Source organism: Heliangelus exortis, chromosome 8 (genome assembly GCF_036169615.1).
Source record: "Heliangelus exortis chromosome 8, bHelExo1.hap1, whole genome shotgun sequence".
Lineage (NCBI taxonomy): Eukaryota > Metazoa > Chordata > Aves > Apodiformes > Trochilidae > Heliangelus > Heliangelus exortis.
In genome coordinates this window covers 8,287,609-8,301,531 of record NC_092429.1, presented here as the reverse complement: position 1 = coordinate 8,301,531, position 13,923 = coordinate 8,287,609, and the positions used below count along the sequence as shown (strand labels likewise).

At 40.7% G+C, this 13,923-nt stretch overlaps 1 protein-coding gene across 1 annotated transcript in view; it reads right to left on the bottom strand.

Annotated features, from left to right (window-relative positions):
• Positions 1-13,923, bottom strand: part of TRABD2B (TraB domain containing 2B) — a 273,999-nt gene that overhangs the window by 16,401 nt on the left and 243,675 nt on the right. The window contains exon 6 of the mRNA XM_071750203.1: positions 4,645-4,911. Coding sequence (XP_071606304.1) covers positions 4,645-4,911 — 267 coding nt within the window. The remainder of the gene's footprint in view (positions 1-4,644; positions 4,912-13,923) is intronic.

Genomic DNA, 13,923 nt, shown 5'->3' with positions numbered 1-13,923 from the left:
AGCCTTTTCTTAAATGAAGTTAAGTACTGCATTTCAGCACCGTGTGTTGTGAAAAGGAAGCAATTTGGATTCATTTACTGAAATTTACCTTTCAGATACAGTTAAGTGAAATTAAAAGTTTGTCTGAGTTGACAGAGTTCTGTTTTCTATCACTGCATTGTCTTGAAAGAAAGGATAACAGGCTAAGTGCTTAAATTCCATCTAAACTGATAAGGTTCACTCTATACAGGCACACTTACTGGAGTTTATTACACATTGTCTCCATCCATCACTAGAATAATTTTTTTTTGGCCTGAAATAACTGTTGCTTCCAAAAGAAACTGATATTTGTGATGTTACTGAATTCACCTGGGGTTGAACAGTCAGCACTGGGCTATCAGAGAAATGCCATTTCTTATTACAGAGGAAATTAATTTCATTCTTCGCTAATGGCAGGTTTTACAGGGCTGAGCTTGCATCTGGGACAAGAATTTCTTCTGATAACAATTCTTTGCCTTTAATTTCTTTCTTGAGCAAGTGAAGCATTGCATGCCCCCAGTCTATCCAAATGCCACCTTCACCCAGCTCTTTTCCTCAGCAATGGGAAGGGATTTTGCCTCTGACATCCTTTCAAACTTTTTCTTCTCACAATTTCACATATCCCAGCTGCCACCACTCCTTCTAAACCCCACACCTCCTGAAACACCCTCCTTCCAGGTGCTAAGTCCCTTTGCTCCCTTGTCCCAGAGGCTTTCCTCTTGCCCTGCCTTCAGGCTCCAGGAGCTTTAGTGAGTGGGGAGAGGTTCTTGGTTCTCTTGGGTTGGTTTTTTTTGTAGCCTTAAACCATCTGCCTGCTAGCACAAAGGTGCCATCCCAATCTGGCCTTCACTTGACTACTCTGAAATGCCACATACATTTCTTTACTCTTTCAATTAACAGGGCAGCTCATCAAGAAAAGCCAGTGAATGATCTGTAATTAATTATTTATGTTGCAAGGGGAAACTTAGCTAACACAGTGTCAACAGGAACAATAATACACTCTGGATGCCAAACTGCAGCCTCCCAGCCCAAGGGTTTTGCCTCCCTCCCTGCTGCCCCAGCTGGCTTTTGGCTACAGGAGTGAGCTGGGGGTTTAAGTTTTGTCTAAGTTCAAATTCCTCTCAAAGGCAGGCTTCAGATCTGCACATTTCTGCAAAATAAAGTAGTTAAAGAAAAAAAAAAAAATCCCACTACTTGAAAACTCCATTTAATTTTGATTCTTGACAAACAATTCCAAACACAAACTGCAGCCAGGCAGGACTTTTTCATTTTGTTTAGATTTTGAGGGAAAGAGGCAGAAGGGAGAGAAAACCACACATTTCATCAGCATTTTTTAATTTTTAATAGCCTTCAGTGTAGCCGATTACCCAGGAGATCAGCAAATCTTAGCTCTGTCAAAGACAGGGAGAAGACAGAGCAGAAGCTTTCTCATCCTCTACAGCAGTGCTACTCCTCCAACACACAAACCTAAACACCATCCACTCAGGGGTGCCAACTCAAATGCCTCAGCTGTTAAGACAGAACAAAAAGGAAAAGATGATCTCCAAGGTATAACTGAAAGTAAACACTAATAATGATGTGTGACATTAAATGATGACTCATTTTTCATGAGGCCATTTCAGGTTGTAGCTATAACCTCAGATCAGAACCAAACAACTGTGTGAGCTGAAGTCTTGCTGGAACCATTAATTATCGATTTCCTGGCTTTTATAGGTTGGAGTCAGACCTTTGATGTTCCTTTAAGATTGTTCTCCTGTGTTCATTTCCTTTGTTTCCATGTTGGTAGCTTAAAAAAACACCCCAAGATTTCCATGGAAGCACATGAGATAGCCTAGAAATGCGTGGTCCGTAAAAGCCCTGCAACTCATGGCTCATAAAAGTCCTCTAATCCATGGTCAATAAAACCTTGGAAAAGAGCTGCATGAACCACAGTCATTTCACAGTTCAATGGAATTCATACAAGAATCAATAATCTGGTTTAAATTCGCTTGGATTTGTCCTCCACCTGTATATTTCTCTTTGACTTTTCAGGTTGAAAGGCAACTCAAAAGGGTGAATCCTGAAGACCTCGCATGGAAACAGTGAGTTTTCTCCAGCATTCAACAAAAGTCATAGCAACTACCTAAGTCCCACCATATTTTGTCTCAAAGGTGAAAAAGTGAAGTTCCAGGTGACAACAGGTGATTTATTAAAGTCAAACTGGAAGAAGAACCATTCAGAGATACAGGGGTATAGCTCGGGGTAATAGCTCAGCCCATACAGTACATGGAAGACTTTTTAAGTTCATGCAAATGCACAATGGGTCTATGGGATAGGCCAGAGTGTGAATTTCTAATACACCAGTTATCCTCCAAAAAATGAGTGCTCACAGTCCCATTGTCAGGTGGTGGTGAGCATTATTGAGGCAACACAAGATAAATTCACATGCTTCTCTCCCACACACCAACACTCCATTGTCCACATCATACACCACCTTAGATGGTTCCTCCTAAGACCTAAGATCATGGCACAAAGTCTGGTGACAGGCACACAGTTCTGCTCTTTTCTTCCCAACCAGAAAGGAACCAGTTGTAAAGAACTCACTGTTTATTGCCTTGTGCAAGGTCCAGCTTGCAACTAATGCTGATGAAACCCAACTGCCAAAAGCACAATATGCAGCAGCTGGCTTATGAAAGTTGAGACCCCATCCAATTTCTGGGGAAACCAGAGCTGGTTGTGAGTCTCTGATTTAGCTGAACAGCTTATTTTTTTTTTGTTTTGTTTTGTTTCCAGGAAAACACCAGAAGTTACTCCAAAACTGTAGAAGCACAAAACCCATGTGAAACCGCTATGGCAGACTTCCCTTCTCCCAGCTTTTCCTCATTTCTAGGGCTGTGATCTCCCACTAATATCTCCCTGGGATCTTTCAGCAAGGCAGGAGACACACAGTGTCTGGGTCATCACCAGCGTGGTGGGAGCGGAAACTTACATTTCCTTATCCCCATCTCCATCCTTATGAAATGGAAGTAGAGGGATAAAAGGTTTCGATTCAGATGAAATCTCAGAGGAGCAGAGAGTGAATAATTTAACTTGAACCTGGGGAACTACCCTTTTAAATACTTTTCCTAGGAACGTTTCTTTCTGAAATGAAAACAGCAAAAGGCACAAAAGTTCACCAAAGCTATGCAAGCACCACAGCTTTAAGCCTCCAGCTGCACATTTCTACAGCCATATCAGGCCCAATGCCCAATAACCTTTCTGGACAGATGGGATGGGGGGCAGGAGGACTGTGCCTAATGACCAGGGTTCCACCAGATATATTTAAGAACTCACTTATTGTGAGACACCTGGTGAGCTGGACCAGATGCCCTTGTGCAATGCTGGGACACCACAACTCAGCAGCCCCCAGGCAGAATAAAGATAGGAAAGTCCCCTGTCCTCAAAGGGAATCAACTATGCTGAACTACAAGCCTCTTAGTGGATGTTTAAACATCCTCTGTGGTGAGGATCCAACCACTGAAAACTTTGAGAACAAAACACATGAATCCTTCTTACCAAGGCTGGCACTGACCTCAGAGTTAGCTTAAGATTAATACACATCACCTTAATAACAGCTCTTACATCACTCAACCTGGGAATACAATAAACTACAATAAAATGAGGCAAATGCTCCACTAAAACAAACAAACAAAAATCCTAAAACACAAATATGTGGAGTTTTTTCCTCAGCAAAGGGAGAAGCCTCTGAGAGACGGATTCATTTTACTTGCAAGGAACTTTGGGGCTATGAAAATGGGGATAGGAGTAATGCCCAAAGACAATCATTACATGTAAATGTAAGCAGCCAGTTCCCAACAGATGAATTTAATTCCTTTTACTTGCTAGGAAATCTATCAACGTTGTGGCTGTTTATCTGCCCATGACTTGGCCTGGATAAAGGCACTCAGAGCTTTCCCTGTTTCAGAGGCTGAAGAAAAAATTGCCCAGGAATCCTAAAAGCACACATCGAGAAACCCTGGGTCAAACATGAAGGCTCTTATTCAAACATTGAATGGGAGTTTTTAACCTTGTACCACGAGTGGAATGGCCGTGGAAACATTCCTGCCTCCATCCTCTCCAGATAGAGGCCTTAGTTAAGTACTTCATTTTGCTGCAGTTTGCTGTATGGAGTCTGAGGTGTTACAAAATATCAGCCCCAGAACACAGTTAAGAAGATGGAAAGTCAGGTATGTCAGAACCTTAATATCTCCCAGGAATATTCTGCATGGTTGGAAAATGAGTCTTTGGAAAGAAAACTGGCAGTAAAGATTGGAAAATAATTATTGGAAGAAAGACGGCAAGCGCAGACTATTTCTCACTGCAATTTTTTTTCTTGTTTTTACTCAGACAAGTCTTTTTTCTTTTTTTTTTTTTTTTTTCTGTATATTTGAAATATTTCAAGCATTAACTGGTTTTCTCTTTAGTTCTAGATGCCTATCCTCCTAGTTCTTCATCAGGCTCCAGAAACATCACCTCACACCCTGTCTCTCCCATTTACCCTTCCTTCAACCCTCCTTACTGTCTGATCAACAAGAGCTGGGATCTGTAAGGAGCAACTCCTTAGGAAACAGCAGGAAGAGGACAAGGACCAGAAACATTATAACTTACCTGTCTTCTATCCGAACCCAGAGGTCATTGAACTGCCTCTGGCGATGGTGTTTGTGCTGCTTTTTGTGCCATTTCTTCTGCCTGCCAAACTCCTCCAGCTGGCTGATGCTGTCTGGCAAGAGGAGGTGAGGAGATAGGCTGTCCTCATCCATCTGCTGGGGCTTCAGGGAAGGAGGTGTCAGTGGGACCTGCTCAGAAAGCTGGACAGCAGGCAGGGCTGTTGCTGAGGATCTGTCCAAGGCTTGGCTTGATTTGGGCATCCTTGAACTGCGAAAACACAATATTTAAACATTTTGTGCTAAGAAAAAGCGAAAGGAGAGGACGACATCACTTGGTGGGTTCTCATAACTGCTAAGAGAGTGTAGAAGGAGAAAAGGTTTTGCTCTGGAGCAGCAGCTAAAGATAGCAGTGACATTTCCTAGCAAACTTTCAAATAAACACGTACTGAAAAAAGGGGAGAAGGCAGTTGATATTGCTGTTGAGATTGCTGTCTTCTGGCATTTTAATTACTTCTCATAGGCTTTAAGAGTCTGTGGTAGGGGTCTTCTCTGCTGGGCTGAAGGTTAAATGGCAAAACTGTGACTTTCCCAGAGGAAAACAGATATTATAGCAGAAACTGATCCTAAATTAATGAGATAACACTAGTTCCTTTTTTCCCCCAGCTCTGGATATAATCTGTGGAAAGGAAGTCACTGTTCTGACTGCATCCTCATCCATCTAAGTCAGGATTGGTGATGGGGAAACCCAGGCTGATGACAGAAGTGTGGTCTAACAGGCTGCTGGGATGGGGTATATGAGACCTGAATTCTAGCAGTTTGTATAATGAAGAAATGAAGCACAAAAGGGGGTAGCAACTAGTCCAAAGCAACCTGAAACAACACTGCCTGAGCTTTTCACTCATGTTTGAAACACTACCACCTCTTGCAGCTGACTGGAACTATGCAGAAAGAGGCCTTTTATTGTTTTAATCTTCTAGAGTTTCAGTCATTTTATAAAAAAAAGTCTAAACAAACTCTATTCTTTGATATGCAGCCATGTGAACTTATATTTGTGAGTGAAGATATCTGAACCAAAAATCTTTAATAAACCAGTGCTGAGACAGTGATTTGTTTTCGTCTAAATTCAGTAGAAGTTCCTTTCTTAATTGCAAGAGAGGAACTTTTTCTGTCTCTGGGATGACCCAGTGAATTGTAGGTAAAGAAAATGGAAGAAAACTAATAGGCAATATGAAGCTGTGGTCTGCAAAACTATTTCTATTACATAGATGCTATGAGTTTTATGACAGAAACAATTAAAGCCACGTGAAAAGTTTTGCCTCCTGAGTGAAACCAGTAAGACATTTTAATGAAAAAGTAATAAAAAAACCTAAACTTCATTGGTGACAATGTACAAAATGTGCTACAAGTGAAACCACATGTTTCATTTATGGAAAGTTTTGTTCTCTTCCAAAAAAGTCACATCTACTACCAATGGCAGCTTTTTTCTTTTTGATTTTTCTGGAGTCCATTACCATAAACAGTCAAGGTGGCCATCTCTATTTCCACCTCATTGTTTTTCACCCCAAAGTCCTTCCAATAGCTACTGATAATTAATCATTGCTACTATGAGGCTCATAGTATCTACCACTCGTAGCCAACATTATTGAAATTCTTCAGAGATCATATGACAGATACAGAAAAGACACACACTTGTTTAAACTAATTCTAAAATTCCCCAAGGTTGCTTTCATTAATAAAAGACATATGAAAATTCCATAATTTTCTTTTTTTTCCAAGCATTCAGACTCTCGAGTGGGTCTTTTTCAGACTCATTCATACTCACTCCATCTATTTGACATTACAAGAGCTCTGCTGCTTCTGGATGCTTTTCCCCATTAGGATTTTCTTCCATGATTCACCTTGAGGATGAGTTTCTGAGAGATCCTGGTGCTCTCCAAAACCCTTAAGATTTCTGAGGCTGCCACCCAGGCTCATGGCTCCAGACTCATGTAAAAAAAAAAAGGTTCTCACAGGTTTGCATTGGGTGGCTCCTCAGCAGGCAGTTCTTAATTTTTATCCAGCCATGATGGTGGATTACTGAAGTAGCAAGAAGCAAATGCAACCATTTAGCAGCTTAGGAGATAACTCAGTGTGAACTGGAATAGGACAGGTTAGGGAAGCAGAAAGAACCTTGAGCAAGCAACTATAAACACCATGTGGGGAACTGCAATGGGTGCAGGCAGCAATGGGTGGCAAGAAGGTCCCTGGCTCATTGCCTGCTGCAATGGGATACAAAATGGGAATACAAAATGTCTTTTTTGCTGCCTAAAGACAGCTTGTTCTGGTACTGCTCTGGATACATCTGCTCTTCACTGGGTGTGTGGATTCACCCAGGTCTTCCTGCAGCCCAGCTGTCCGTCTGCATTTAGGGTGGAGAACACCACCCTGTTCACAAGGCTGTGGTGGGCAGAAATCTGGTAAGAAGGCAACAACATGGAGCAGAAGTGAGAGCCCAGAGAAGGCAATGTGATCATCACAGGTGGAACTGAGCTGTTGCCAAGGTTTCTGTTTCCAATGACTTTCTTTTCCTTGCCACCAAAACTGCCTCATGCTCTGGTCAGTCAGTAATTCCCCAAGACACTGATGGTAGGACCAGCCCCCATCAGCTCAAATCTGCCAGCTCAAGGCTGGGGCCACCCTTTGGTTCCTTGAATGGTCTTAGAGACATCTGAACACATACTTTCCACCTTTTTAACACCTACTATTTTGCTACATGTGTTTACCTTGCTCTGAGCTCCTAGTAAACTGGAATCAGTAGAGAGGTGTTTTTATGGGTTGAGATTTTAGAAACCACTTAAGACGACTGGCAGCTCACTTCTTATTAAAATTAATGAGTCTGGGCATCAAAATCCCAGTGGTGGCTTTGAAAGCTCCTAACTTAATTGTTTCCACTGCCATCCCATGAGCCACAGGTTGTAAACTTGATATTTCAGAACATTCTTTGGGAAGAGAATAAATAAACACTGAAGAAATGTTAAAATGTTGTAACCTAAAGAGGGTTATAAACTAACCACTTGTTCTGCAGAGTTGACACAAGGGGAATAACTCCACTGTGGCAACTGCATATTACATACAGTTGATGCTTGTTCCATTATTGCTGCATTACCAATAATTACCAAAACCTAGGAGGGATTGCTGAAGGCTGTATATGTTGATTCATGCTTGCTTCTTGCAAAAAAGAAATTTAAAAAAAAACCCCTGATTTGATAAATCTAAAGGCCTGGCTGTTTTCAAATCTGATCATCGTCCTACAGATGTTCCAGAAGTAAAAGCAAAACTTTTAACTCCCCAGAATATGGGTATTGAATACAAATACATTGCAGGAATATTTAAAGATTTTTAATTCAAAGTAAGCTGGACTCCCTATCAGACGGTAACTTTCCCATTAATTTCAGCAAAACTTGTCTTAAGACAAAGGGCTTAAATCTATAAATATTCTGGATTTTTACCCCCCTAAAAAAAAAAAAAAAAAAAAAAAAAAAAAAGAGGGAAACCCCCTCCCATCTGCAATAGGATATTTGGACAATAGATCTCCCCATTGCATGAGCCTTTACTGTTAGATTCAACTGATCATTTCATGCCTTTCCTTTAGAGTCTCAGCCTAAATGCACTCTGTTAGGACAGCTGCACTGTAGAAGCCATGGGAATATAATGTGGTTTTTTCCACACTCCTTCACCACTGCTGAGACAGCTTTTCAAGATACATAACTATTTTTAAAGCCAGAGAAAAAGCAAAGTTAGTTTTCAGTTTGTGAGGCCACAGTGCTTCTTCTGAATAAAGAGTGAGAAAGTACCACCCAAATGCCTTGGTCCATACAAAGATCTCAGAGATTTTTCATGAATAACTTTCTACAACTCCAGGCTTAGAGCTTCCACCCATTTAAAATCCTTCCCACACAGGGTGGTCTTTGAGAAACTAAAAGTATTTCAGGCCCTTAGGTGGGTTTTTCTCATCTTTGACCTTAATTTTCCTCCCTGGGATGCACTGTTCTCCAAAATAAGTTCTCTAAAATAACACGACTCCAAATAAGAAAACTTGGGAGTGTCAGCAATTATCCTACATGGCTTGGTCCTAAGGTACAGAAAACAGAGTGAAAACAGGAAAACATTTATTCTTGCAAGTTCTTGAAAACACTTAATCCACAGACAAAGACTCTTGTGGTTTTGTTTCACTTCTGGTGAAATTTGCCATCTTTTTCTAATTCTTTTCAAGTATCAAAGGAACAAAACAAAACATGCAAGTAGTTTAGCCATTGGGCTGTCTCAGCATTTCTCTCTCTGCCCTGTGGTATCCAGTGTTGCTCTGGTCTGGCACTGACAATAGAAAATAAACTCATCATAAGGATTTGGTATCATCAGGATATCAAGTGGAATTGGTCAGGAGAATGACATTAACATCTAAAGTCCTGCAACAGCTTCTTTTCATAATTCCCAGGCTTAAAATTGCCCAGGTCCCACTCTCATTCAATCTGGCCATGACTTTCTCCCTGCCCAGACAAGCATCTTCCTATTCCTCACACCAGGTGTCTAATTTTGGCAGCTCAGAGAGCTGGGAGCATCTCCAGGCTTGATAACCCCTTCTGTAGGGAGGATCAGAGCATCCACGTTTCATTCCTGCTCTGAATGGCCCTTGTGAAGAGCTCACTGGTGGAGGCTCTTTGGTGCTAACACTACACCTTGCACCACCACCTCATCCCCACCAACAGGGATTTTTCCAACATTGATGCACTGACTATTGTCTGAGGAGAGCATCAGGCAGGGTAGATCCCATTAATGTCCTAGCCCAGTGATCCTCCTGGAATAACACTAATAAAGTCTGGGATAAGTCCTGGGCTTAAGTAAGGCCAGGGATTTGCTCACGAGACAGGACATGACTTTGCTGACCATACACATCTTCCACACAACAAAATCATCAATCTATTTTTTTTTTTTCAGCAACCTCACAGTAACATTTCCATTCCCTCAGACATGTGAAGAATCTTCTGAAAGGCAACTCTGCCAATTTATTTATTTATTTACATCTTGTCTCTGTAGTGTGAACGATGGAAAAGTTTTGCTCAGAAGACTGCCATGCTTTGCCTGTGCTTCCAAGTACAGCAACATCACTGAGGTTTTCTTGCTCTAATTTTCAGAACTCTCAGACAAGGAAAGATTTGGTTTCATCAAGAGAGAAGCTGTGGTGATAGCAAGGAATGTGTGATGTGGCAGCTTCAGCTGTATGCCACCATTCTTGGGATGTACCCAGATGACAGCCAGACATTAAATTAAGAGCACTTTATTATAGATGGATTGTCACAAATTCCAGTTTGGGACACTTTGTCAAGGCGGGAATTCGTCAGTCTGTCAAAAGCATCCTTGCTCCCCTTGCCACAGGCCACAGGGACATCTGCTCCTTGCTTTTTATTCCTCACACATCTTTCAGAGAGAGCAGTCATGCACAGCCACAAGATGGGCACCAGAATGTCCTGTCCCACAAGAAGATTCTCATTTTTTTTCTCTTCCACGCTAGGACAAAACTTGTATTTTCAAAGCTCTTGGGAGAGCAGCAAACAAAAGGAGAACGGAAAAACAGGCATAAATCCTAACCCGCCCCGGCATAGCTCACAGGGCCTCTTACTAGTGATGTGAAGCATGGATTTAGAGCATGGTTCTTTCACATAACCAAGTGAAACCAGTGCAGACCAGCATAGAATTCACCTCCTTCAAAAGGGAAGCATTTATATATATATATGATTTTTTTTTCCAAAAAAAAGATCAGAGAATTAGATTCTCCCCAAATTTAACTTAGCTGAGCTGCTTCATGTAAGTGCTGTAAATTACTGAGGATGAATTTGGGCTCAAGAGACAGCAAAAGAGAAAAACTATGAAATCACTGATTATTCACTCACCTGATTGGCTTCATTTGGATGAGGTTATTTTATTTAGGGTGCAGCTGCCTTCGGCTTGTACACTAAAGTTAAAACATTTCTATTTCTTAACAGAATTAGGAAACAAAAATTGTTTTTCCATTTTTGCACCAGAGTCAACTACATCTCATGAGCATTTAAATTAGGTTAAGTAGTTAAATTAGATTACAGTCCACCCCAAACTTGGATGGTATCACTGGACTGACAATCCATGTCAGACTATTTCTCTGGGAACAAACACTATTGTGCAAGAACTGTAGCATTAGTTTAAAAGGGAATTTGGTCCTCAGTACACACATTCCATATATGCAAACCTCAACTCTGTGCATAAATGAAGTGAAAACCTTGTGAGGTCAAGATATTCCTACAGAGGGTGATGTTTTGCTTCCCAGTTTGAAAAACTATAGAATAAGAAAAATCAGTAAAATTTTTGTTAGCCATTTCAGTTCAATATGATTGGAGCTGATCTAGGGCACAGAACAAGAAACATGGGCAATGTGAGCAGTTGAATTTGTTGAAGAAAAGGGAGGACGGTTCAAACATTTGTAATGTGCCATTTCCAAATTTTCGTATGAATTCTTTTCTTTCAGGAAACTCAGAATGTTTCATTTCAGCACTTTCTGAACAAAGCATTCTGTGTTTTTTTTTTTTAGTGTTCTGTTTCCAAAGACTTAAATGTGACAAAGTGGCTTTTTTTGTTTAGAAATTGATCTCAGTTAAAATGAAAAACACAACAAATATCTAAAAAGCCAAAAAAAAAAACCCACCAAAAAACCCCAACCCTTTCCTTCAAAAATGTCCTCAGAATGGTCCACTTCAGATTGCTCTGAACTTATTACCCCTTCTTGACTTTTTGATCCAATTCTTGAGCTGAATAATCCTTTGTTCATACATCTTTGGTTTAAACTGTGTAAGCTGCATACCTCAACCTCAGAAGATGGGTTCATCCTCTCATCTCCCATATTAATAGCAAGTAAAAACCTTCTCTGCTTGTGGCACAGAAAGCCTCACTTCAGACTCCATGCCCTAAATCTTCTCTGACTTACTGTAACAATTTAATGCTAAGCTGTTTCCATTTGGGTAGCTTGATTTAAGCAAAATATTCATAATATAGGTGCCTTTGGTGGCTCACTGGTTTCTGAAAGTTGTACTTAAAGCTCCTTGGACAGAACACTTATCCCAGAGGTCAAAATAGGCTCTTTGCTGCTCAAGAATCCTGGTTCAACACAGGAGCAAAAAGATGTCGTGGGACACCTGGTTCATCCTGGAACTTTGCTCAACAGAGAAAAGGCTTAACATTCAAACTACAACTTCTAAATGTCCATGTACCACTGAAAGATTTGCCACATAATGGGAACTGAAATGTTTCAGCATATTCTAATAAATTTTGAGGACTGACTTCACAGTGAATTTTCAATATTTCTGCTTTTCCTCCCTGATTTTGGACGGAAACAAGTGTTGGGGTCTCAGCATTATCTCTGGACTGGAACTCATGACTCTTGGCCAAATTTACCAAGAATACCCAGGCTTTCTGATGAATCTAAAGTGATGGTATTATACCACAAAAGAAGACTTTACAGTTGCATTTCTATCAAATTGGAATGTATTCAAGCTTTATTTCACTTATTTTTTTTCTATTTCTTGAAAACCATTAGTAACAAGGGTAAATATCTAGTTCTTTTATTTTAATCTTTTAAATAAATACATATATATTGCTTTTATAAAACACAATAGTGGACTTATTACTAGGCAATGTAATTTCTGCTTCCTATTTATAAACTCTCTGATCTTTCTATGTTTCTTTGAGGTCATATCATACTAATTATACACAGTAAACTTTTCAGATGCTGGAAATTAACTTCCATCAACAGGCTTTGCAAAGCACAGTATTCTTATTCAGCTCAGCCCAATCTGCAACACCAAGTTTCTTCAGGTCTAATTGTACCATTTCCACAGTTTTGGGTTGGGCCAGTTATGATTCCACAACTTATTTACAGTGGTTTGGGCAATGTCTGCAAAACTGGACAATGGTGACCAAATGCCATCATCTAACTCAGTCAGATGCAGCTAACTCAGTTGCAAAACTCTTCTCATCTCATGCATTTTTATTCCAAAATTTGTTCTGACCTTAGTTTAAGCAGAGAAAAGAAATTAAGGATGTTTTTGCTCTATCCCAGTAGCTGTCATCCAGACAGGATTCAAAATTAAGAAATCGGATGGCAAAAAAACCCCAACCCAAACCACAACTTCCGTCTGTATCTTACTCGTTTGCAATCCAGATTTAATTCTGCTCCTGGACTGCCTCCTTTGAGAATTGAATTTCCTTCTCTGATGAATCCTCTGGGGAGAAGAAACATCTGCAGGAGTCCAGATACCCATCACCTCTTGAAAAATAAACCCCCAACAGAGACATCAACTGAGCGAGTGACCAAATGCCTGACTTGAGGGACTGAAACATTTTCCCTGACTTCAGGCTCAAACTAAGGGCAGATTATTCAGTGATGCTATTTCCTGCACTTCTCTCTGATGCTTTTGAAGCTGGGCCCTGGCAGAGCTGAGATACCAGGTGGATCACAACTCCATACAAGCATGGCAGCTGGTCTTAAGTACCTTGTTCACTCCAGGCTCTTATAGTTGCAAGACAACAGATAACGTATGCACATAAGCAGCTGCTATCACTAGAAGGAGAGAGACATGGACCACTTAAACTGAGCAGCAGGAAGAAGTGTGGAACCAAAGAGCCATAAGAAGATGGTGCCTGCAAGAGATTCCACATCTCTTACACTGAAGCCACTTTTCCTCTCTGTAGCTGACACTGTAAAACATCTGATCTGCTTAGCCACTGACGGTTGCTGAGCTAAAAAAAGGAACACAGAGCCAGTCAGCCTTTCTCCAAAATACTGCTGCAGACCATTGGCATTGTTTTTATCACAGGGACTGAGTGTTTCCAAGAAAAGAACAAAACAGTTGTCAGAAACCCTATTCAGATAACACTTCAGCCTGTCTGAGCATTTGTACTCTGTGGTAATGGACAGAGCCACGCTGAAGGCAGGAGAGCTCCTCCTCCAAACTGCACTTGCTTTAATGGCTGATGCTGCTCTAGGAGTTCTGATTACTTCACATAAATTCTCCCTACATTTTAGCCTGGTTTCACCTGGGTTTCTTCTCTGTGTTAACTGATGCTGATGAAACTGCTTAAATTAAACACTAAATGTCTGACAAATCCATCCTTCATTACAATTCTTTATTAACGAAGCATGCACATTGCTGCTGAAACCTTAAAGAAAATAAGGTTTGATATGTTCTTTTTTTGCTGCCAGTCACCTTCCAGTGGA